We start from the raw sequence: 20,477 nt of genomic DNA, 5'->3' as shown, positions 1-20,477 counted from the left end.
TCATTTAATTGACTTCGGTTTATTTTATTTGAATATGTTCTCTACAGACGAGCATAGTACGTACATGCATAACATTAGTGCAACTAATAACATTGGATGGTATCTTAACTTCTTTTATAAACAAGTTAATCGAATTGTTTTCGATGATTGATATGACTTATTTTATATCCATTTCCAACGATGTATTTAGTTGTTTTTAAGTGGTTTTCGAGTTGTTTTCGTATACATTTGGTGCATTTATGGTATTTTTTTAGTGTTTCAGGATATTAACTGGTACTTGAGCATAATTTATGAAAAAAACGACATTTTGATGCGAATGAGTGCTTACTGACCGTTGCACAAGGCTAGAAACTTAATTTGGAGTCTGGTAAATGAAAGTCAACAGTCCACTAAGACGCAGTCCAAAACTGCGCCGCAACACAGCCCCAGAGATTTAAGTTGCGTCGCAGTGTCTTGAACTGTAACGCAGTCATTTCTGGTTCAAATTAGCCCAAGGTCAACAGAAGTCAAATGGTCCACACAGTCAATGTTACACTGCGACGCAGTGTCTTAGCTGCGCCATAGTGAAGGACGGGTTTTTAATAATTTTCAGGGGAAGTATAAATAGTTGGCAAACACATTCCAAAAACCTACCTTTCATTTTCCAACCGTTTTTGAAGATCAAAAAGGAGATTTTTCATCAGTTCTTTCACCTTTGAAGATCAAGAACACGATTGGGATCATTCTCGTTGCTTTCACTTATTTGTATTCGGTAACGATGAATTCTTCTATTTTAATTTGTCATTCCATATTTAATATGAGTGGCTAATCATGTTATTATCCATCTTGATGAAGTGAGACAATATGCAAGGATTGCACAATTTTTATAATTCAATGTCGATTTCATTTAACGTTATATCGTGATCTTAGCGTATTTTTTCTTAATAATTTTTCTTGAGTTGATTAGTGATTTATGTGTGTTTTTAATGGTAATTATTGATTACATATATTTCATTTTGACTGTTTGGGTACAAACAATTGGGTCTACGACGGGCACGGTAGATAACCGTTCATTGATAATAGGAATTAATGTGTTAACGGTTGGGTACAATCGATAGATATAATTGTTATCTTAATAACCAAAACCACTATTTAATTAGGAAAGTTATAAAAAATGTCTTGAGGTACCGGTCTTTGTAATGAAACTGGTTTAAACAAGAGAGTCAGATAATGTCGTTAACTTGACGGATATGGGGTTGGTGCTTTATTTGAGTCTCGGTTATTTAATCAACTTAAATTGAAACTGAACTTCATTTATGTGCAATCTGAACATGTTGTTGAGCAGATTCGAGATGGATGCTTTTAAATTATTGTTTACAATCACAAACAATCTTTTCGATTAATCTTGAGAGATTATTATCTGATTTTACTAACTTTTGCAAAGTGACAATTCGGTCACAAAACACCTATTTTTACTTGAACGGATTTATTTGAACAAATTACTTAACTTTAGTCCTTGTGATCGACCTCAGATTACCAAGCTAACTATACTGTCTACAAACAGGTTCACTGTCTGTAAGTATGTTATAGTCAGTCGCTAGATGATTCGTGTTATTAAATTTTAAGATTCGATTTCACACATCAGTGATTGTGAGTTATTGTCAAATGATGAGAATATTGCTATGACGAACTTTAAGTTTTTGTTATTAATTGAATAAGTATGCGATTAAGATGAACTAATAAATAAGTTATCTGATCGCTTTTGAGAGCAGGGGTAATGTGATTTATCATAATGAAATACAACTAGTTTGTAGAATTGACCCGATACATGTAATACACCACACAACATAGTTTTTGGAGGGTTCCTCTATTCGTTTCGGCTTTGAAATTTTCTAGCAAATTCAATAGGTGGCAACAAGTGTCGTGTATGCGTGTGGCTGAACCCACAGCCGTTGTGGATGAGGGTTTATATGATAATAATTGTAAATGATGGTACTAACAATCAACAATATGCTTAGAGGGTGTTTGAGATTGCATTATAAAGTGATTATCTGATTATTATGTTTGTAAATCACAAATAATCTAAAAAAATGTTTATATGAAAAAGTGATTATTGGCTATGAAAACGCAGTTTTAGAGAATCATGTACCTTGTAATAAGGGTTTTGTTGAAAGAAGGTAGATTATGACTTTTTTAGCAAGACAAACTTATTATACATAACATGTACAATATCTACATTTTTATGCGTGTATTTACATTTATTTGAAGGTGATATCTATTATTATTATTATTTTATTATTATATATTTTTTTTATATAAACTGCAGTTTGAAATTTATTTTTTGTTGGCAAATAATGTTATATATTTATTTGTAATTGTAATATTTTTTAGTTAAATTCCAATAAACGTAATAGATATAATGGTTTTGTTGAATGAAATCTTAAAGGCTTTGTAAAGATACATTAAATAGTTTTACACTTACCATAAAATTTAGAGACGAATTTTTGATATAAAAAGATATAACTTTTTTATAAACGTTAAATGAAGCCATGAGAGCTTCATACAACATTTTCTAAATATAATTAAATTATTAAACACTTTAGTTATTAAAATTAAGTATTTATATACTTTCCTCTTTAGCATATAATCAAATAAAATTGCACGATCTATAGTAAAAAAAATACCTTTGTCCTAAATCTAGTTGCAAAAATTAAAAAGATTTGAACTAAATACAAGTGTAAACCACTTCGGCTCTTTGGTCCAGCCCCCACCCTCACCCCACCAGGCTCCCTCTCTTTAACCCTTTGCTTCCTCAAAAAAACCCCTTTTCTGTCAACCTGCTCTTTCTCTTTCTTTCTGGGTTCTTCAAGACTATAGAGTGTAGACCTAACCCTTCAATGGCTTCTTGGAAATCAATGTCACTTCTTCTCTTCCACCTTCTTCCTCTAGCTGTCATGGCTACCCAAGGTCAACAATACTTTTTTCTCTCTTTATCTCTTTATACATATATATATGTAAATATATGCATATGTTACCTTATTCTTGTACTTCTATTACTCCAAAATTATCATCTTGAACTTGAAAGATCACCATGTTTTTAGTAGCTTTTATGTTTAAAAACATATTTTTAACTTACCCTTTTGCATATTTTATATTCTTAATCTAATGTTTGGTTGTGTTAGATAATATGTTAATTAAGGTTTTTCTAGTCAAAAGACAGCAAAAATGTTGAACTCCAAGAAGGCATTGTGTTCATACTTGTTTTTCTTATTTTAAATGAGTAAAGTTTTGTTTTTACTGTTCTTTTTTTTTTTTTTTTTTTTTTTAAATATAAGTTATAATAAAAATTTGAGTTCCAAATGTGTGTGTATCTGAGTATCTCTACATTATTGAATTTTAGGAGTTCCTAACGTGTGTGTAGCTCTACATTATTGAATTTTATATTCTACCTTAAGCTCTTCCTAAAACAGCACAATTTAACTATTCAAGTACTCTCTCAAAATCAACAATTTTTCACTTAAAAAAAATACCTGTTTTTTTTTGCATCTTTTGAGTTGTTCTATGCTCAAAAATCATTTTTTTCTGATACCTTTTTCCCAACCATCTATTGAGTATGTTTTTGTTGTTATAGATATTTTAGTTTATGGGGTCATAACTTTGGGCAGAAACTTATGAACCCAGAAAGGCATTGTGTGTATAAGCCATAGAAAAACCTTAGTTTTTTTTATTTTTATTTTTTTTTACAAAAGTGAAGTTTTTAGTTTTATTGTTCTAGAGAAAGAGAGGTTAAAGTTTCATATACTTTTTGTTGCATATCTGTAACTTTACCTTATTCGACCTTCCCAGAATACCACCATTGATGTACAACTAAAAATGCTTTTGTTTATATATCTATTTACCTTTTTTGTGTGCATAAATAATAGATTTTGTTTTTGAACATTAAAGTGAGAATAAGAGGACTATGAAAGATTCCATTTGGGTCCATAAAGATCAACTTTGAAGGACATTATTGTCATTTTTGTTGACACAAGATCTAAGTGCAAGGTTATGCATTTTTCATATAAAATTTTGGAATCCATCTCTGTTCATGGAAAATTTGGATATTTTAGGGAGGTAATATTTACACAACAAAACTGAGTCGTACAATACTACATCGCAGAATGTGAAATTTGTGTTAAACATGGAATTTTTGCGTATGACCGAACTTTGTTGTGTACTTGTAACCTTCTTAATTTCAATGCATGTTTTACCATTATACGAAAACCATTCATATAAACAAGACATGAGTACCAAACAAAACCTTAGTATTTGGATCTTGTTGCGTACTTGTATTACACAAGTGATACAAAAAAAAGCAATATGGTTTGCAAAATTTTTGGATGGGTAACAATGTGCCATTCTTGTATAATCTTTGTGTTATCTTACTTTTACATTGTTTGAGTACAATGGTTTATTTGTAACCATTCATCAAATAAGAATACAATGGCTTGAAAGGTTAGCCACTTGTTAATTGTTATCAAAGCGATTTCTTTCTAAATTGAAGAGTTCACTCTTAATGACATGTCAAACTTATCTATCAGTAAAAAACACAGTACTATTGATAATTTGATGATATATACTTGTTTTGTTTGCTTTTTCTCTTTCAGATGCTTTTGTAGGTGTGAACATAGGTACCGCGCTTTCAGACATGCCCAACCCGACTCAGGTAGTGGCCCTTCTCAAGTCTCAACAAATCCGACATGTCAGACTTTATGATGCTGACCAAGCCATGCTAAATGCTCTTGCGGGTAGTGGAATCCGTGTAACTATTTCTGTCCCGAACCAACAACTTCTTGCAATCGGCCAGTCCAATGCCACTGCAGCCAATTGGGTGGCTCGTAACGTCCTCACCCACGTCCCTGCCACCAACATTACTGCCATATCAGTTGGATCTGAAGTCCTCACCACTATCCCTAACGCCGCACCTGTCTTAGTCTCTGCCCTTAGATACATCCAAGCGGCCCTAATTGCTGCCAGGCTCGACTCCCATATCAAGGTCTCGACCGCCCACTCATCTTCCATCATTCTTGACTCATTTCCACCGTCACAAGCCTTCTTTAACCGCACATGGGATCCAGTGATGGTCCCGCTACTGAAATTCCTCCAAGACACTGGATCATACCTCATGCTTAATGTCTACCCGTATGACGATTATATGCAATCACACAATGCAATCCCGTTAGATTATGCCTTGTTCCGCCCTTTGCCACCAAATAAAGAAGCGGTTGATTCCAACACTCTTTTGCATTATACTAATGTTTTTGATGCAGTCGTGGATGCGGCTTATTTTGCAATGTCGTATCTAAACTTCACAAATATCCCGATTGTTGTCACGGAATCTGGCTGGCCTTCAAAAGGGGATTCGAATGAGCCCGATGCTACTCTTGAGAACGCCAATACTTACAATAGTAATCTAATCAAACATGTTATTAACAACACAGGAACCCCAAAACACCCGGGGGTGGCAGTGAGTACATTTATTTATGAGCTTTATAATGAAGATGCGAGGTCTGGATCCGTGTCTGAGAAGAATTGGGGCCTTTTTGACGCTAACGGGAGACCAATATATATTTTACACTTGACGGGTTCAGGAACCATGTTGGCTAATGATACCACGAACCAGACTTATTGTGTTGCGAGGGAAGGTGTGGACCGGAAGATGTTGCAGGCTGCTTTGGATTGGGCTTGTGGACCGGGGAAGGTTGACTGTTCGGCTATGGTTCAGGGTGCACCATGTTATGAACCAGATACCGTGTCTGCACATGCAACATATGCTTTTGATGCATATTATCATAGGATGGGTATGGCTGAAGGGACTTGTGATTTCAATGGGGTGGCCAGCATCACTACCACTGACCCAAGTAAGTTCAGTTTATATGCATAAGCTTTGTACACACTTGTAAAAGTTGTAATTTTCTCGTACGCGCTCATCAATTTACTGTTTTCTTTTTCCCTTGCAGGCCATGGCAGTTGTATCTTTCCAGGAAGGTAATTTTATCAAATCAAACCATATTTTTAGATACCCAATTTGTTTGCTTGTTATAAAAGATGCGAGTTTTATGGGGTCTAAATTCTTTATTCGTGAATTAACATTATGGTTTTATGTTATATTTTGTGTAGCCGTGGCAGTAATGGAACGTTTATAAATGGTACATCTCTGGCTCCATCTTCCAACTCGAGTTCATCAGGTAGCTTGCCACTTTTTAACTCATATGATTCAGTTTCGTGTCTGAGATGGGCTGTGGTGTTATTCTTGAGCGTGGTATTCTTGTAAAGTGTCTAAGTATTCTCTTCATGATTACCCGATTTTGGTAATCCCCAAGAAGCGGGGAGGGTAAAGGTAGCAACTGGCAACTAATGTTGTTTGAAACACGTAGAATTGTAGGATTTAGGTTTGGGGTCGAGGTTAATTCGTTTGTTGAATTGTATTGTAGGAACTAGAAACAAGCGAATCAAGAGTTGCTATTCCTAATCTATCATTCTTTGACTAAATTCTGCTTTCATTTATGATACTTTAAAACCTGAATGCCAAATAATAACCATAAATGTGTGTTGTACATTCTAAAGTTGTTTAAAACTATGAAACATGTAACTGTAAAAAGTAGTGTGCAAGTACAATTATGTGCTATCTACTATTAGTCAATCTTTGAGTAACAAGCCTCACATACAAAACCAGAGGACCCTGGAATAACACATTGCTTGTGAGTATGCTTTGTACAATAAGGCTTGTTACAATAACAACATTTTGGTAGATGAATCCAACAATCTTCACACAACATATCTTCACATGCCGCCTCACTCTCTTCATCATCAACCCCGACGCATTTTCTGCACTCTTCACACCTCAAAACACAAAACTTACACCCTCGACAACTGCCCGTTGTCCTCTTTCTCTCGCATGTTTCCAAAGGACAGTCATGTACCATTCTTACTTCATCACATTTTGGACAAATTTCCACGTCTATGGAAGAATAATTGTCGGATCTTAGCAACGAATGTAGTGTTTGAAGGTGTTCTTTGGTGACTTTTGATATACCGTTTATCATTAGGGTTTTTAAGGTAGTGTTATGTTGACTTAACGTTGTCACTGCTCTGATAATTCCTTCTGGGGTTAAGCTCGTGCATTGAGGTACATGTAGCTACAAAATATCGAAGCTTTTTAACATTACAAACAGGCTGAAATGTATAAAGAATTAAAGACTAAAAACTATCAAAACAGAAGTATGACTTCACGTGTAGTAAACATTTTGTCAAGACATTTTTACGTGCTCTCAAACAGAATCGCATATGAATTAAGACATTTTGAAGGTGAATAAGTGATCATACCTTGTCAATACCGGGGTTATTGGTTACAACGTTTTGAAGGCCATCATCAGTAATCTTGACACAGTTAATAAGAATCAAACTTTTAAGCCTACCCATTGCCTTTGAAGTAATCTTCATCAGAATCTCATTAGACACTCGGGATTTTTGCACGTTCTCATCCACTACAATGTTTAGCCATGGCAATATATCGTTGTTCAAAGCATCTTTGAAGGATCTACATACTTGTGTCATGGCAAGAAGCTCAAAAAGGGGAAGATAAGCTAATACAAGGTACAAAGATTCATGGGGTTGTCCCATGTTTGATGAATCTTGGTTTTCTTTGTTGTTTGTTTCATGTGAAATCTCCATATCCATGGTTAGCTGAAAAATGGTTAGCAAATTTGAATAATTGTCTTAACTCTTAAGGTATAAGGAATTGTTTTCCAAGATAAGACTAACATGTGGTCAAGGTTTAATATAAGTTTAAGAGGTCGACTTTCAAGACCTCCAAGTTGTAAATAAGTTCGAATTAAACCTTCAATATACTCTAGGTTTGAATCTTACATAGAGCTTTCAAAAGATGTGTGTGATTAGTTTGATCATATATCTTGAGCTATCATCTATCTGCTAAAAATCAAAAGGTTTGCAAAATATGTTTTATTTTGCTATATCATGCGAATGTCCTGCTAGTACTACCAAGTACTAACCAATTAACCTCAACATATTCAACAACACAATTACACAAATATATAATTTCCAAATTTCCCGATTTAGTCATGCCATACATTTGCAGTGTCTTCAAGAAATAGTCCATATGGCCAAAAGTCAGTCATGTTATACTTATTAACAAAAGGGTCATTAAAGTACAACACCATAAACCTTCAAAATCCACCATCTTACAAACTTCTGTTTCCTTCTTCTTTTAGACACAGAAAACATTAAACGCTACAGATTTGTCAAATATATAGAAACATGAAATGCTATAGCTTAGGGAATGGAGTACAAAATGTGAACCCTTAATTAGTCTTGTTAACGTTCCATGGGCTCGACCGTAGTCTTGAAAAGGAGAACATAAACTTTGTTGATTGAAAAATACAAGAAACCTCCCAATGAATGTGTGACATACGAGCCAAAGCTGGTTCCTACAATGCAATGCCATGCCGGTCCATATGATGTGTCGAATTCCTACAAACCGCAAAATAGCTATGACCTTCATGGGATGAAATGTATATACACATGTACACAGGACAAAATTACTATCAAATCTATGATACTTCTTGTACACAGTGCAAGATTGTTTCACATGATCACATTATATCTATACAAGAACAGGATGATTAGTTGGTTAACATCAATGGTAGCCAATGGTTCACCAGCAACTAGTCAACTAATGAAAAGGGTAATGGGGAAACCTTAGCCCCGGTATCATAATTAGATACCTATCGACTCACCATGTATGAGTAATAAAATGCCGATAAGTAAAGTTGGATATAAGACATGATTCATACACGAAACATTTTAATTTACACATCAAAATTTCACCTTGTTAATGCACAAAATACAACACGAACATGACATACAAAATCAAGTAATTTGATGTAAAAATCATTGGCCTTTCTCAAAAACTTAAATTGGCAAGTGTTTTTATTATATTGGGCTATTGGCCCAAGAACTTGATGGGAACATGTCCATGAAAAGCTGCGCACTATCCAACAGTACCTTGTCTACAAGCAAACTACAGTACTAATAGAAGGAATCTCTAGTCAATATCATTGATAATTTGTATATATAAACTAGGTAAAAGTGTTCTACCAATAGATGTTGTATATATTAATTTTCTATATATTTGTTTTTTTGTAAATAACAATATTTATATTAATATAAGTGGCTCATTAGTTGAAAAGCACTCCAAAATTACATTGCCTGGTAAATGAAGTCCAACTCTACTAATTTGTACCTAGTCAAATATTTCTTAAACCATGAGTATAACTAAACATATAATATGTAATATATAGTAATGAAAAGTTAAATTATACTAGGATTAAAGTAAGATATCAAAGAATATAAAGTCAATCAAACATTCTGGTAACCACCTCAAATCAAATTTGAGCAAAAGGCTAAAACACAGAAACACCACCAACAATGGCAGTACATACTCTGTATAGAATATAACAAGAATACAAAAGAAGACATATACAAATAAATCTGACACCATTAGAAAACAATTTTGACTACTTGCTTTAGAAAATTTCAGTTTGTCCCCTTCTTTTTAATACAAAAGTTTTCAAGAAGAATAAAATTTTTTCTATGTATAAGACTTTGAAGATTACTAGTATAAGACTTTATAGATGATTAATTTACGACAATCATCTTCCAACCATTTGAATAAAAATGACAATTGTTAAACTTATGTTCTGCGACATACATTCTTGGATATCAATATGATTCAAACAATGTGCATCTATATATAGACTGTTCTTTAAATCAAATAACCAAAAGCATTTATAAGGTGACCACATATAATTTAATTTCAAGGTAACTGTTGACCTGTTGTGACATAATATAGAATGAGAATCAAATAATAAAAATTGATTCATACTATGATAACTAATTAAATTCTGAATTTACTTGATACTATAAGTTTTCTTTAAACATAGCCCATAAGTTAACATACAATGTGTATATAACGGTTGATAACTATTTTTAACAAATGACTTTTTTTTTGTGTAAATGTTCAACATGCTAACCATATATAAACCTAAGATTGATAACTAGAAAAAAAAAAAGAATTTGTTTTTTTTTTTTTTTTTAAATTTTTTTTGCCACAAATGATCCATATATACATACCCTATGGCCTACTATACCTAAACTATGTAACAATTTCAAGAGTACATTTCAATGAGTTAAGAACTAAAAAAGAATTAAAAACAATATACATTATACAATACTCAATATTTATTACTTTTCCATTTTTTAAATCACTACACACATAAGTTAAAGACTAAAAAAAGAATAAAACAATATAAAAGAAACAAGATATTTTAGGGAGAATGTTACATTACCTTCTTGAGGGCGAGTGCAAGTTTTTTGCTGTCAATCTTGACTCCATTTCCAGTAGATGACATTGAATCAATATGATCTTTTGCACATTTAAAAGCTTTGTTTTGCAAAACAATTGGCATATCAGAAGCTTTGACTCTAATGTTAAGTTGTTGATGAAGGTTTTGTTGATCACTAGCTTTCTTTTTTTGTATCAAATTGTTCAAGAACTTGCTTCTTCTTTCTAACTCTTTCTCTGCTTCTTCCATTGCTTCATAATATCTTTGGTTTATTTTAGAAAACTTTAATTCATAATAAGCTGTTGAACTTTTGTGAGTGTTTTTTAGTTAAACTTTTTGGGGTTTTGAGTTGGAATTATGTGGGGTTTTGGGGTTTTGTCATGAGTAAAAAGTGAAAGGTACTACCATGTAGTGGAGTGGGGGGCAAATTTTGTTACATACACGGTTTGGTAACTTAAATATAAATGTCAAATAATGTAAATATATAATGTTTGCCACATAACTTTTCTTAATTATTACTTGTATTAAATAGAAAATGACAAATTATATAGAAAAAAGGCATCAAATTTTTTTTTTTTATTTTTATTTTTCTAAACTTTAATAAAACTAGCTTGTATAAAATCTCAACTACTTTGAAAAAGACTTGGTGAAATCATATACACATCTACCCATAACCCATTCACTCAGTTTATTTGGAAATAAACTAATGGGCTCTTTTCTCTCTGAATCCATCCAACATCAGGCCCTACGGCCCCAACCCAATAAATCAATAATAGGTTTGGGCAGATATGTTTAAACCAAGTTACAAATTTACAATGATAGATGCTCAAATAAACATGTTTACTAATTAGTTAACCGAAATTATAGTTGAACTTTTTAAGTATTGCTGATGGGTTGTAGATATATTTGGTGCAAAACTTTTAAGAGTTCTAAGCCTTAGGATACAATATATGACATATGAATATCAATGGATCAAATATGGTATGTGCTATAGGTTGTATTAGTTTGGACAAATTAGTTTTTAGGAGATTAACATATAAACTACTTTTAAATAGTAAGCTATCTCAAGCTCATTGTGTGACAACCATAGCTAATTTTATCGAACAGAACTTTAATGAAACAAAATTACACATATAAATAAAGATTGCAAAAGTAAATCCATCAAATTAAAATTAAGATTAAGAAGTTCAATAAAATGTTCATAAAGGAGGATGAGATCATTCTTAATTTATCAACTCTTTGACATACAAAAAGTTATCATTATTTTCTAAATACCTCTATCGTCAATTGGGATTGAATATGCCACATGCGAAAATAAAAAATTGTTCTCGTTACCATCCAATATCAAAAGCTAATTGTTTTAATAAGTTAAAATATAGATCGAACGTGATAATTTATACAAAAGTTTCATTGGAATAAATAACACACAGTAACTTTAAATTTTATTCGTTTTATTATATTGGCCAATAGGCTAATTATCACATTGTTTTTACTTCACTTGACAAAAAGTAACAAATAAATTAATAAACATGATACTCGATTCTTCACACTCCTAATGCATAGCATGATCACAAGTACTATATATCTTCAAATTGTGTCATCGATCGAACATACTAACGTTTCATTTCACCCGGACCAACCGGTGGCATCACAACTCCTTGATTCTGCTTCGCAACATTTTGTTGCCATCCTTGATAAATAATTACAAAACAGGCAAAATCTCAGAGGAGTTAATTAGTTAACAGCATATATATATATATATATATAGAGGTTAATAATCAATATGTTAATTATATCAAGAGAGATCGAGATTAAGAGAGAAGTTCACCAAGAGATGGGTCAATGCCACGGTACTTGAGTTCGCTGTACTCTTGGCAGAAAGCGCAAAGCTCGCAACAAACATGAACAAGGCAATCAGTGCAAGGTTCCTCGGGCAACATGTATTGTTGCCGCAGCTTAGAACGATACATGCAGGAATATAGGCATTGAAATCCAGCAAACCAACATAGTATCATATAAATAGTTCCGCCTCCAACACAGGCTGTTTAATTTTAGACAGAAAAATGTAGCTAAATTTGTCATCTTATACAAAATTAACTAGACGATTTTGAACAATTCCTAAACGTACAATAATATATTTTTCCTAATAATCTAATACGGATATTAGTACAAAGCAATAATATCCCGTTCTAATAATTCACAAATTAAATACAAATATATGTATGTATGTAATTGCTATAAAGCCATATATATTACTCGTACTTACATGTGGTTCCTTTATCGATAACCTCCGCCATTCGACCAAAAGAAATGCAAGGACACCAACATGTCAAGCAACCTGTAATTAATACGTTCCCAAAAAGCAATTAATAATAAATAAACTACTTTTTCATTACGAATTACAGTATATATCATAAAAATGACAAAGTAATTACGAGTGATATATGATTAACTTACAAGTAGACCAATCTTTGGTGCAATCACAAAGGCCAGTGGACCATTCGGTCGTGGACTGAGCCGATACGCCGGTGGAAGGATACATGATTCAAGTTTGAGTTCCGATTTTTGGGTAATTGATGAAAAGTGTTGTTGGGCTACCTAGCTAATTTATACAAGAATTTATAAGGTTGCAATGGCAATGGGCCATAGCCCTTCTGAATTTCCTAAATTAAGTAGCTAGGCTAGAGATTGAATATTTCATAGCAATCGGAGACAGAAGTGTAATTAGTAGTACCATACGTGGAATGCATATCTATTGTTTTCCATTCCTCATAATTGGGGTTACAGTGCATAGGTTACAAAATTGTCTTATAATTTTGGTGAACGTTTATAGTTATGGTAACATAATAATTATATACAAATATATCTATTCTACAATACAGACATATACATTGCTCACAATATATAGAAAAGACAGTTCTCTTATAATTTTGATAAACTCGTATACATTCCACGTATGCGAAAATGACAAGCTAAAATTAATCCATATGAACTTTCAAAAATACTTTGCGAAATCATTTACAATTAATGGACCCTTTTCTATTTGAATCCATCCAAGTATCCAACATCAAGCCCTACGGCCCATACACAATAATGGGTTGGGGCAGATTTTCTTGAATAAGTTACAACTATTCACAGTACAGATAAATAATGCTCATTTCAAAATGTTTTCTAATAAAGGAATTACAAGTTAGTAGTAGTTTATACTAGATATGAGACTCGGGCATTAATTAACGGTGCTAGTAGTGATGACGGGATGGCTATTGGAAGTGGCGCGAGTAGTGCAGATAACTGACGTTGACAATACACATAATCCTTCCCTATGTAAGTAAATCTCTATAAACTAGGAGACGAAATCCCTTCAATAATACGTACCCGGCATACACGGACACAGTTATGAAGGATATACACAGTACACAAATCTTTCTAAAAGTTATTCGAGTTCCCTTAAAAAAAGACACAGATTTATTTTTATCACCAAAATCACTGAAATTTTAACCTCAACACACCTCATCAATTATTATAATTTGTGGCGTAAGTGGCTTTGAGTCTACGATACAAGGGAAGCGCCAAGCCGCCAACACTGATATTCGACCCAATTTCATCTCTCCTTTTGTCATTATCTAGTACGACTATTTGATCATCAAAGACTTAATTAGAGCCCCTTGTCTCCCATTTCAAAAAAAAAAATAAAAATAAATTGAAGGAACGGACCCTATACCATTCAATGGCAATACACGGACGTCAAAAAAGTTTATTTCATTATTTGGCAGCCTCAAAGTCTTTAAAATAAAAGATTGGAAATCACTATATATTAAAAATCTAATTAGCTGTTATGTAAAGTATGGGCATAAGAACTTTATATACAGATGAGATTAACTTAGTCGTGTTAATTTATGCGATGTTATTACACGATCGAGGAGATACAAAGACTAAGACGATTAACTGTTGCATGAAAACTATTCAAACTTGTCGAGCATCAAGCCCTAGCTAGCTAGTCGTAGACAATTATATTAAACAATTAATTTTATCATCCGATCGAAGTAGTGTCACGCAAGAACAATATTAATATATCACAACCAATTATTAACACACTGCTACCTAGTGCTAATTAATTAAGTCGATCATAAATGATGATTGGTAGACGAATAATCTTAACTACTTAATTGATTCCTTTTAGATAAAAAAACGATAATACAATTATTCACATCGATCTACAAAACTACGTACACGTACTTATTATAATACAAACTTCTTTAATTTTAATTATTTTTAAACGACCCAGAATCCGACATTAATTAAATCTTAGCAAAAAGTAAATTAAAATTACATCATAAGTTTCAATATATATTAACATGCATATTATAGCCATGGTATCCAAATGCAATATGGAACTATTATATAATTATTATAAACACAAGATCGATTTTAAATCTTCACCCTTGCAGATTAATTACGTACTTAATTAATTATTCAAGATTAACGCTTCATTTCTCCTGGACCAGTTGGTGCCATCCCGACTACTCCTCCACCATGGCTGGATAGATTTCGTGGATATCCTAATTAAACATGTTGCAAAACGTACGGCGCGCGTACGTTGAATTTGAAACGTAAGTTAGATATATAAATATCTTTTTTGTAAGGATTGTATGTATAGTATTATCAATCAATAATTACAGTACTTGGTAGCTTTAAATATAATTAATTACCATTAGCAGGGTCGTATCCACGGTGTTTCAGCTCGCGATACTCTTGACAAAGAGCGCAATAATGGCAACAGCAATGTAGAAGGCAATCGTTGCACGGTTCATCACGCAACGTGTGTTTTTGCCTTAGTTTAGAACGATACATACATCCCAATATCCATTGGCATCCGGTGAATACACAAAGTATTGAATAGATTGTCCCGCTTGTTCCGCATGCTGTTGTTACCGCCATCATCAGTCCAAAAAATTAAAAAGGAATTAATTCTTCAAAAATAATTAATGCCTTTATAATCAAGCAACAACTAACATTTATTCTTGCAACTTTTAGAACTAAGTACCATATTTTGCAATAACAAAAGGGAATCACTATAAAGTTATATGATCAGACCAAATTAATTAATAAATAAAATTCGATATCTAGCTAGCTAGTTCACACTAGCTTACAAGTAGTTCCCTCGTCGACAACCTCAGCAATTCGTCCAAATGTGATACACGGGCAGCAACACGTCAAACAACCTATAGTTCATTTCGAAGAACAATACAAAAGGTCAACATATAAATTAAAAAAGTATTGTACTAATTAAAAAGTCATCTATATATTGATCATGATGCCAAATTGATGAATTTAAGTTTAGACTTACAATTAGAGGAATCTTCGAAGCAGTCACAAAGGCCAGTGGACCATGCGGTAGTCATGAGTAGTGTTGGTGATTTCGATCTGAGTTTTGGATGGGCTGTTTATATTTCAAATGTTGTACGTGGCCTTGTGAATTGGATGTCTATTTATAAGCAGGGATTATATATTTCATAAAATTAATTTATCGAATTCCGAAGCTATATATTATAAATTCACCACAACAAATTTGTCCTTTGATATGCATTTTTTTAAGATGCGTAACTTTTTTTAAACTGTTCGCCACTTATAAAGGGATATTAATAATCCATATTAAAATAATGCAGAAAAAACTTACAAGTTTCAAACTTAAAATTGTGAAAGAAAAAGAATTACACGTACACTGATAAATGTGTACGTCAAACAATATTATATTTGTACGGCTTTTTTAAATGTAGAGATATTTTCTCGTGGTGATTTCTACGCACTTGCCTTGTGCTTAGAAATTGCTCGTGAAAATGACTTTCACGCTTTTAAGTGCGTACAAACATAACATTTGTATCACTTAGTGTGAACATTTTTTCTTAACACTTTTCACTATGAAATTTTAAATTTGTCCAAGCTTATTGATGTATATTTTGTGCACATCTATATATAGGTATGAACTATTCAACGAAATTTCACTATTTCAATTTGCGTAGAATAAAGTAAGTAGAAATAACTAACTTGTTGGTAGTCATGATTACTCATAATAAAATCCGATATTTAGTTATTATTAAAACTAGTAATATGTAATCGAGAAATCGGTTGAGCAGACCGGTTGTAGGATATAAACCCATATCCTACATTGAAAAAAACAATAAACTCTAATTATGTATCACTACAAGAAAAATGTTGATTAGTGATGACTTTACATAGTAACGACTAAAATTTGGTCACTAATATCTTCATTTAGTTACCATTAAGAAAAAGTGGTCACTAAATTTGGTCACTAAACAAATTTAGTGGCCAAAAAATAACATTATTTCGTCCCTAAACAAAATTAGTCACGGACCTTTAGTGACGAAAAGTGACGACTTAAAATTTGGTAACTAATTTATCATAATGACCAAAATTTGGTCACTAAACAAAATTAGTAACGAAAATTTGGTCATTATGATAAATTAGTGACCAAATTTTAAGTGGTCACTTTTTGTCACTCTTCGTCACTAAAGGTCCGTGACTAATTTTGTTTAGAGACGAAAAAATGTTATTTTTTGGCCACTAAGTTTGTTTAGTGGCCAAATTTAGTGACCACTTTTTCTTAATGGTAACTAATTGAGGTTATTGGTGACCAAATTTTAATCGTTACTAAACAAAGTCGTCACTAATTAACATTTTTCTTGTAGTGTATATAAGCTAGCTTGTAAGCTTTTTTCTGTAAACGTATGGTTTTAAAGTGGAACTTTATCGAACTTATATTGGGTTCAATAGCTAAAATTAAAATTCTCATATAGGTCATATTTGGATTATTGCATAAACTAACAGCAAACTTTGTTCATGTATTCATGTTACCAAATAAAACATCAATCAAAATTAATTTTTTATAAAAGTTTTTTTTTTTCGTGCCCAACTTGATCTTGTACAAAGACGATGCCTACAATTCTTTTTACATTAAATACATTTTATTTATTGACAAAAAAAATATATATCCATAAAAAGAATATGCTTATTTGGTCTAATCTCAATGGAAATGTTTGTGAGATATCCATGTTGAGGTGTATGATGTTTGTGCACGGAGAGTAGTATTGGTGTGGGTGATGACATGGATGATGTTCATTTATAAATGTTTGTATGGAAGGATTGTGAAAGATAAGGAGTCATTATAAATGACTGTTAAAAATGAAGATATTTATGTAATTATTTATTAGAAGAATGGATATATTATTATTGTTCATTAAAAGTATTTATGAAAACAGCAAATAGAAAGCTACTTGTTTATCAAAAAGACAACTTGTAATTGATGTAGACCGTCGTAGCAACAATAAGGTTAGACCCATTTAACGTAAATGGCGTATGCCATGTTTTTTTTGTCTTTCACCACATTTGTCTATTAATTTCGGGGAATATTTTCATACATATTAGATAATGGAGAAAACAATGAGATCGATAAATCCATTTCGAAAAAATAAAAAAGTTCATACCTTTCTAGATTAAAAACCTCAAAAGTGTTCAAAGGCTCATATCCTCATGTAGTCATGTTCAAGAAAGGAGATGGTGAATTTTAGCCAAAAAAAAATAAAAAAAAATAGGGGTACGTTAGTTTCAAGCAAAATTAATAATATCCCTAAAAACCCTCAGTAATTTATCATTTTTTCCAAAACAATAACAAAGTCACACGGATCTATCAAAAACACCACAAAAATACAGATCAAGATTATCATTAAGGGAAAGAAAAACCAAACATACCACCATGTGCTGATGAGCATTAAGTAACGTTGGGAAACTCGTGACTCAGACTCAACTTGGCGAGGAAGGGAGTCATGAGTTTTTAGATAATCGGACTCGACTCGGAGAGAAATCGGATTAAAATTTTATACGAAAACATAAGTATTTTTGAAGTTATATGTAGTAAAAGTTTAAAAATATATTCCAAACTTCAAATTTAAACATAATTGTTTAACATAATAATTCAAACTTAAAAATTAAACGTTAGATTAGTTGATAAGATTGCGATTCATCATCATCTTGTCAGTATCAAAGTTGGAGAACTGGTGAATCGGACTCGACTCGGCGAGGTGGGAGTCAGGAGTTTATTTTAGAAACTCGGCTGACTCGGAGGAGTTTTACAACCTTGGCGTTAAGTATTCTGGGAGAAGTGGTCAATGGTCATTTGTGGAAATATCAAGGTGCCTCGGTTCGGACCCCCAAAAACTTTGAGTTGTAGAGTAAAGTTTATTTACGATAACTTTAAGAAAAAAAATTCATTACCGACTCAAACTGAATACTCAAATTCCGTTATTAGTTATTGTTTTTCATATTTACAGATCTGAAAACAAAATTATTTTGTACCATTACACAAAATGAGGGGTTTTTTCCTCCAATATTAGACTTATGCCTGCGCAATGCGGCGGCGGTGGGAGTACTAATGGCAAAGGTGGTGGTGGGGGCGACGATGGAGGTGAATGTAAACGTAATTGATGTTAAAAATGGTATTGTAATTATTTTAAGCGTTGGTGGATTTATACTGTAAATTATTTCATTAAAGGTATTATAGGTATATTAAAAACGATGTTTAAATTAGTGAACAAAGGATAATGATATTTTTAATTTTTCAAAGGTAAAAAGTTTGGACAAACTATAGAAATTCCTTATTACCCAATATGTTAAAAATAATGTACATCTTAATAATGACGTATAACAAGTTTTCCATTCATATTTAACTGTTACAAAATCGTGCATAAAGACTAGAATAAATATGTTTTATTATACAGAAAAAGAATATGCTTATTTGGACTAATCTCAATGGAAATGTTTGTGACATATCCATGTTGAGGTGAAGGATGTTTGTGCACGGAGAGTTGGAGAGTAGCGTTGGTGTGGGTGATGACATGAATGATGTGGATCTATAAGTGTTTGTATGGAAAAATTGTGAAAGATAAAATGTGATAATAGATGATTGTTAAAGATGAAGGAAATTATATATGTGATTATTTGTTAGAGGAATGAATATATTGTTATTATAAGTAAAAAGTAGTTATGGTCTTATGGAAACAGCAAATAGAAAGCTACTTGTTTATCAATAAGACAACTTGTAATTGATGTAGATCTGTCTTAGGGTGGACGGAGTGGGAGAGCCACCGGACTGGTATCGGGCCGGTACCGGATGGCACACCGCCCCGACCCCTCGGTACCGGTTGGGTGGGGAGCGGACTGGGCACCGTGGTGCCGGTTTGGGTGCCGAGTATTTGACCGTTACAAAAAAAAAAAAAAAACATGGGCCCCCCTACTTTTTCTTTCTTTCTCTTTTCTTCCTCATTTTTTTTCTTCTTTTCTTTCTGCCGAACAGATCCTCCATTCTTTCTTTTTTTTTTTTTCAACCAATTCATCCATTTAAACCCTCAAAAATGAATAGGGGGAAGAAACCAAAAGAACCCACTTACTCAAATCTACCCAAAAAACGTAGAAACGCGCCACCGCTAAACAATCGCGATATTATGTCACCTCCTCCTTCGCAAAAAAATACGGCTGAAGATGTGTATAGGCCACAACGTGTTGAAGATTTCTTGAATAGTATGGATCCATTGTTTTTCGATTCTGTCCCGTCAAGTGTGCAACCGAATACCGGGTTTTCGGGTTTTGCGAATGAAACTCAAACCGGGTTTTCGGGTTTCACGGGTGGTTCATCATCACACTTCGCGACTCAGCAGGTTCAAGATGAAGAAGAAGAAGAAGAAGAAGACGTGGAGGAGGAAGAGGTGGAAGCAATACCCGAGACCCAAGTCTCGGTTAAAGGTAAAAGAGAGTGTCGAAATTGGGGGAAGGATGAAGAGGCGTGTTTGGCAAAAGCTTGGTTAAACGTTTTTGAGGATCCATACGTCGGAAACGCCCAAACGGCGGGTTCGTTTTGGAAGAAGGTGAAGTTTCAGTTGGATTCACACTTGAACCGTGAGTCGGGACGTACCCTTGAAATGTGTCGGTCGAAATGGAAGGATTTGAAGCATAAGGTGTCGGGTTTTTGTGGTATTTACAATGTGAAGAAAAGTAAGATGTCGAGTGGCCAAAGTGAAGAGGATG

The 20,477-nt window shown here is 33.0% G+C and overlaps 5 protein-coding genes across 5 annotated transcripts; 1 reads left to right on the top strand and 4 right to left on the bottom strand.

Annotated features, from left to right (window-relative positions):
- The first annotated feature begins 2,750 nt into the window (after positions 1–2,750).
- Positions 2,751–6,510, top strand: LOC122595936 (glucan endo-1,3-beta-glucosidase 3-like). The gene is made up of 4 exons (XM_043768413.1): positions 2,751–2,946; positions 4,626–5,879; positions 5,979–6,006; positions 6,139–6,510. The coding sequence occupies exons 1-4, from the start codon at positions 2,877–2,879 to the stop codon at positions 6,290–6,292; spliced, it is 1,506 nt and encodes a 501-aa protein (XP_043624348.1). The 5' UTR covers positions 2,751–2,876; the 3' UTR covers positions 6,293–6,510.
- A 44-nt stretch (positions 6,511–6,554) lies between these two features.
- LOC122595937 (F-box protein SKIP28) lies at positions 6,555–7,734 on the bottom strand. Its single transcript, XM_043768414.1, has 2 exons — positions 7,345–7,734; positions 6,555–7,157 (listed from the first exon to the last, which is right to left on the bottom strand). The coding sequence occupies exons 1-2, from the start codon at positions 7,696–7,698 to the stop codon at positions 6,654–6,656; spliced, it is 858 nt and encodes a 285-aa protein (XP_043624349.1). The 5' UTR covers positions 7,699–7,734; the 3' UTR covers positions 6,555–6,653.
- A 397-nt stretch (positions 7,735–8,131) lies between these two features.
- LOC122595938 (dynein light chain, cytoplasmic) lies at positions 8,132–10,791 on the bottom strand. Its single transcript, XM_043768415.1, has 2 exons — positions 10,386–10,791; positions 8,132–8,508 (listed from the first exon to the last, which is right to left on the bottom strand). The coding sequence occupies exons 1-2, from the start codon at positions 10,629–10,631 to the stop codon at positions 8,353–8,355; spliced, it is 402 nt and encodes a 133-aa protein (XP_043624350.1). The 5' UTR covers positions 10,632–10,791; the 3' UTR covers positions 8,132–8,352.
- A 1,021-nt stretch (positions 10,792–11,812) lies between these two features.
- Positions 11,813–14,521, bottom strand: LOC122598600 (cell number regulator 10-like). Its single transcript, XM_043771189.1, has 4 exons — positions 12,840–14,521; positions 12,649–12,720; positions 12,211–12,423; positions 11,813–12,072 (listed from the first exon to the last, which is right to left on the bottom strand). The coding sequence occupies exons 1-4, from the start codon at positions 12,922–12,924 to the stop codon at positions 11,996–11,998; spliced, it is 447 nt and encodes a 148-aa protein (XP_043627124.1). The 5' UTR covers positions 12,925–14,521; the 3' UTR covers positions 11,813–11,995.
- A 10-nt stretch (positions 14,522–14,531) lies between these two features.
- LOC122598601 (cell number regulator 2-like) lies at positions 14,532–15,864 on the bottom strand. Its single transcript, XM_043771190.1, has 4 exons — positions 15,730–15,864; positions 15,533–15,604; positions 15,092–15,304; positions 14,532–14,941 (listed from the first exon to the last, which is right to left on the bottom strand). Exons 1-4 carry the CDS (start codon positions 15,782–15,784, stop codon positions 14,862–14,864), a joined length of 420 nt encoding a protein of 139 aa, XP_043627125.1. The 5' UTR covers positions 15,785–15,864; the 3' UTR covers positions 14,532–14,861.
- Between the last annotated feature and the right edge of the window lie 4,613 nt (positions 15,865–20,477).

The sequence above is a fragment of the Erigeron canadensis genome, chromosome 4 (genome assembly GCF_010389155.1).
Source record: "Erigeron canadensis isolate Cc75 chromosome 4, C_canadensis_v1, whole genome shotgun sequence".
In the NCBI taxonomy this organism is placed as follows: domain Eukaryota; kingdom Viridiplantae; phylum Streptophyta; class Magnoliopsida; order Asterales; family Asteraceae; genus Erigeron; species Erigeron canadensis.
This window is presented reverse-complemented; position numbering and strand designations above follow the sequence as displayed.

Coding starts and splice junctions, on each gene's coding strand:
- LOC122598601 (XM_043771190.1), bottom strand. CDS start 15,784: ATGACTACCGCATGGTCCACTGGCCTTTGTGACTGCTTCGAAGATTCC. Junction 15,305..15,532: donor TGTCGACGAGGGAACTACTT/GTAAGCTAGTGT, acceptor CGGTAACAACAG/CATGCGGAACAAGCGGGACA. Junction 14,942..15,091: donor TGGATACGACCCTGCTAATG/GTAATTAATTAT, acceptor ATGTTTAATTAG/GATATCCACGAAATCTATCC.
- LOC122595938 (XM_043768415.1), bottom strand. CDS start 10,631: ATGGAAGAAGCAGAGAAAGAGTTAGAAAGAAGAAGCAAGTTCTTGAAC. Junction 8,509..10,385: donor TTGCACTCGCCCTCAAGAAG/GTAATGTAACAT, acceptor TGCGGTTTGTAG/GAATTCGACACATCATATGG.
- LOC122598600 (XM_043771189.1), bottom strand. CDS start 12,924: ATGTATCCTTCCACCGGCGTATCGGCTCAGTCCACGACCGAATGGTCC. Junction 12,721..12,839: donor CACCAAAGATTGGTCTACTT/GTAAGTTAATCA, acceptor TATTAATTACAG/GTTGCTTGACATGTTGGTGT. Junction 12,073..12,210: donor TGGCATTGACCCATCTCTTG/GTGAACTTCTCT, acceptor TTATTTATCAAG/GATGGCAACAAAATGTTGCG.
- LOC122595936 (XM_043768413.1), top strand. CDS start 2,877: ATGGCTTCTTGGAAATCAATGTCACTTCTTCTCTTCCACCTTCTTCCT. Junction 2,947..4,625: donor AGCTGTCATGGCTACCCAAG/GTCAACAATACT, acceptor TTTCTCTTTCAG/ATGCTTTTGTAGGTGTGAAC. Junction 5,880..5,978: donor CATCACTACCACTGACCCAA/GTAAGTTCAGTT, acceptor TTTCCCTTGCAG/GCCATGGCAGTTGTATCTTT.
- LOC122595937 (XM_043768414.1), bottom strand. CDS start 7,698: ATGGATATGGAGATTTCACATGAAACAAACAACAAAGAAAACCAAGAT. Junction 7,158..7,344: donor ATAACCCCGGTATTGACAAG/GTATGATCACTT, acceptor GATATTTTGTAG/CTACATGTACCTCAATGCAC.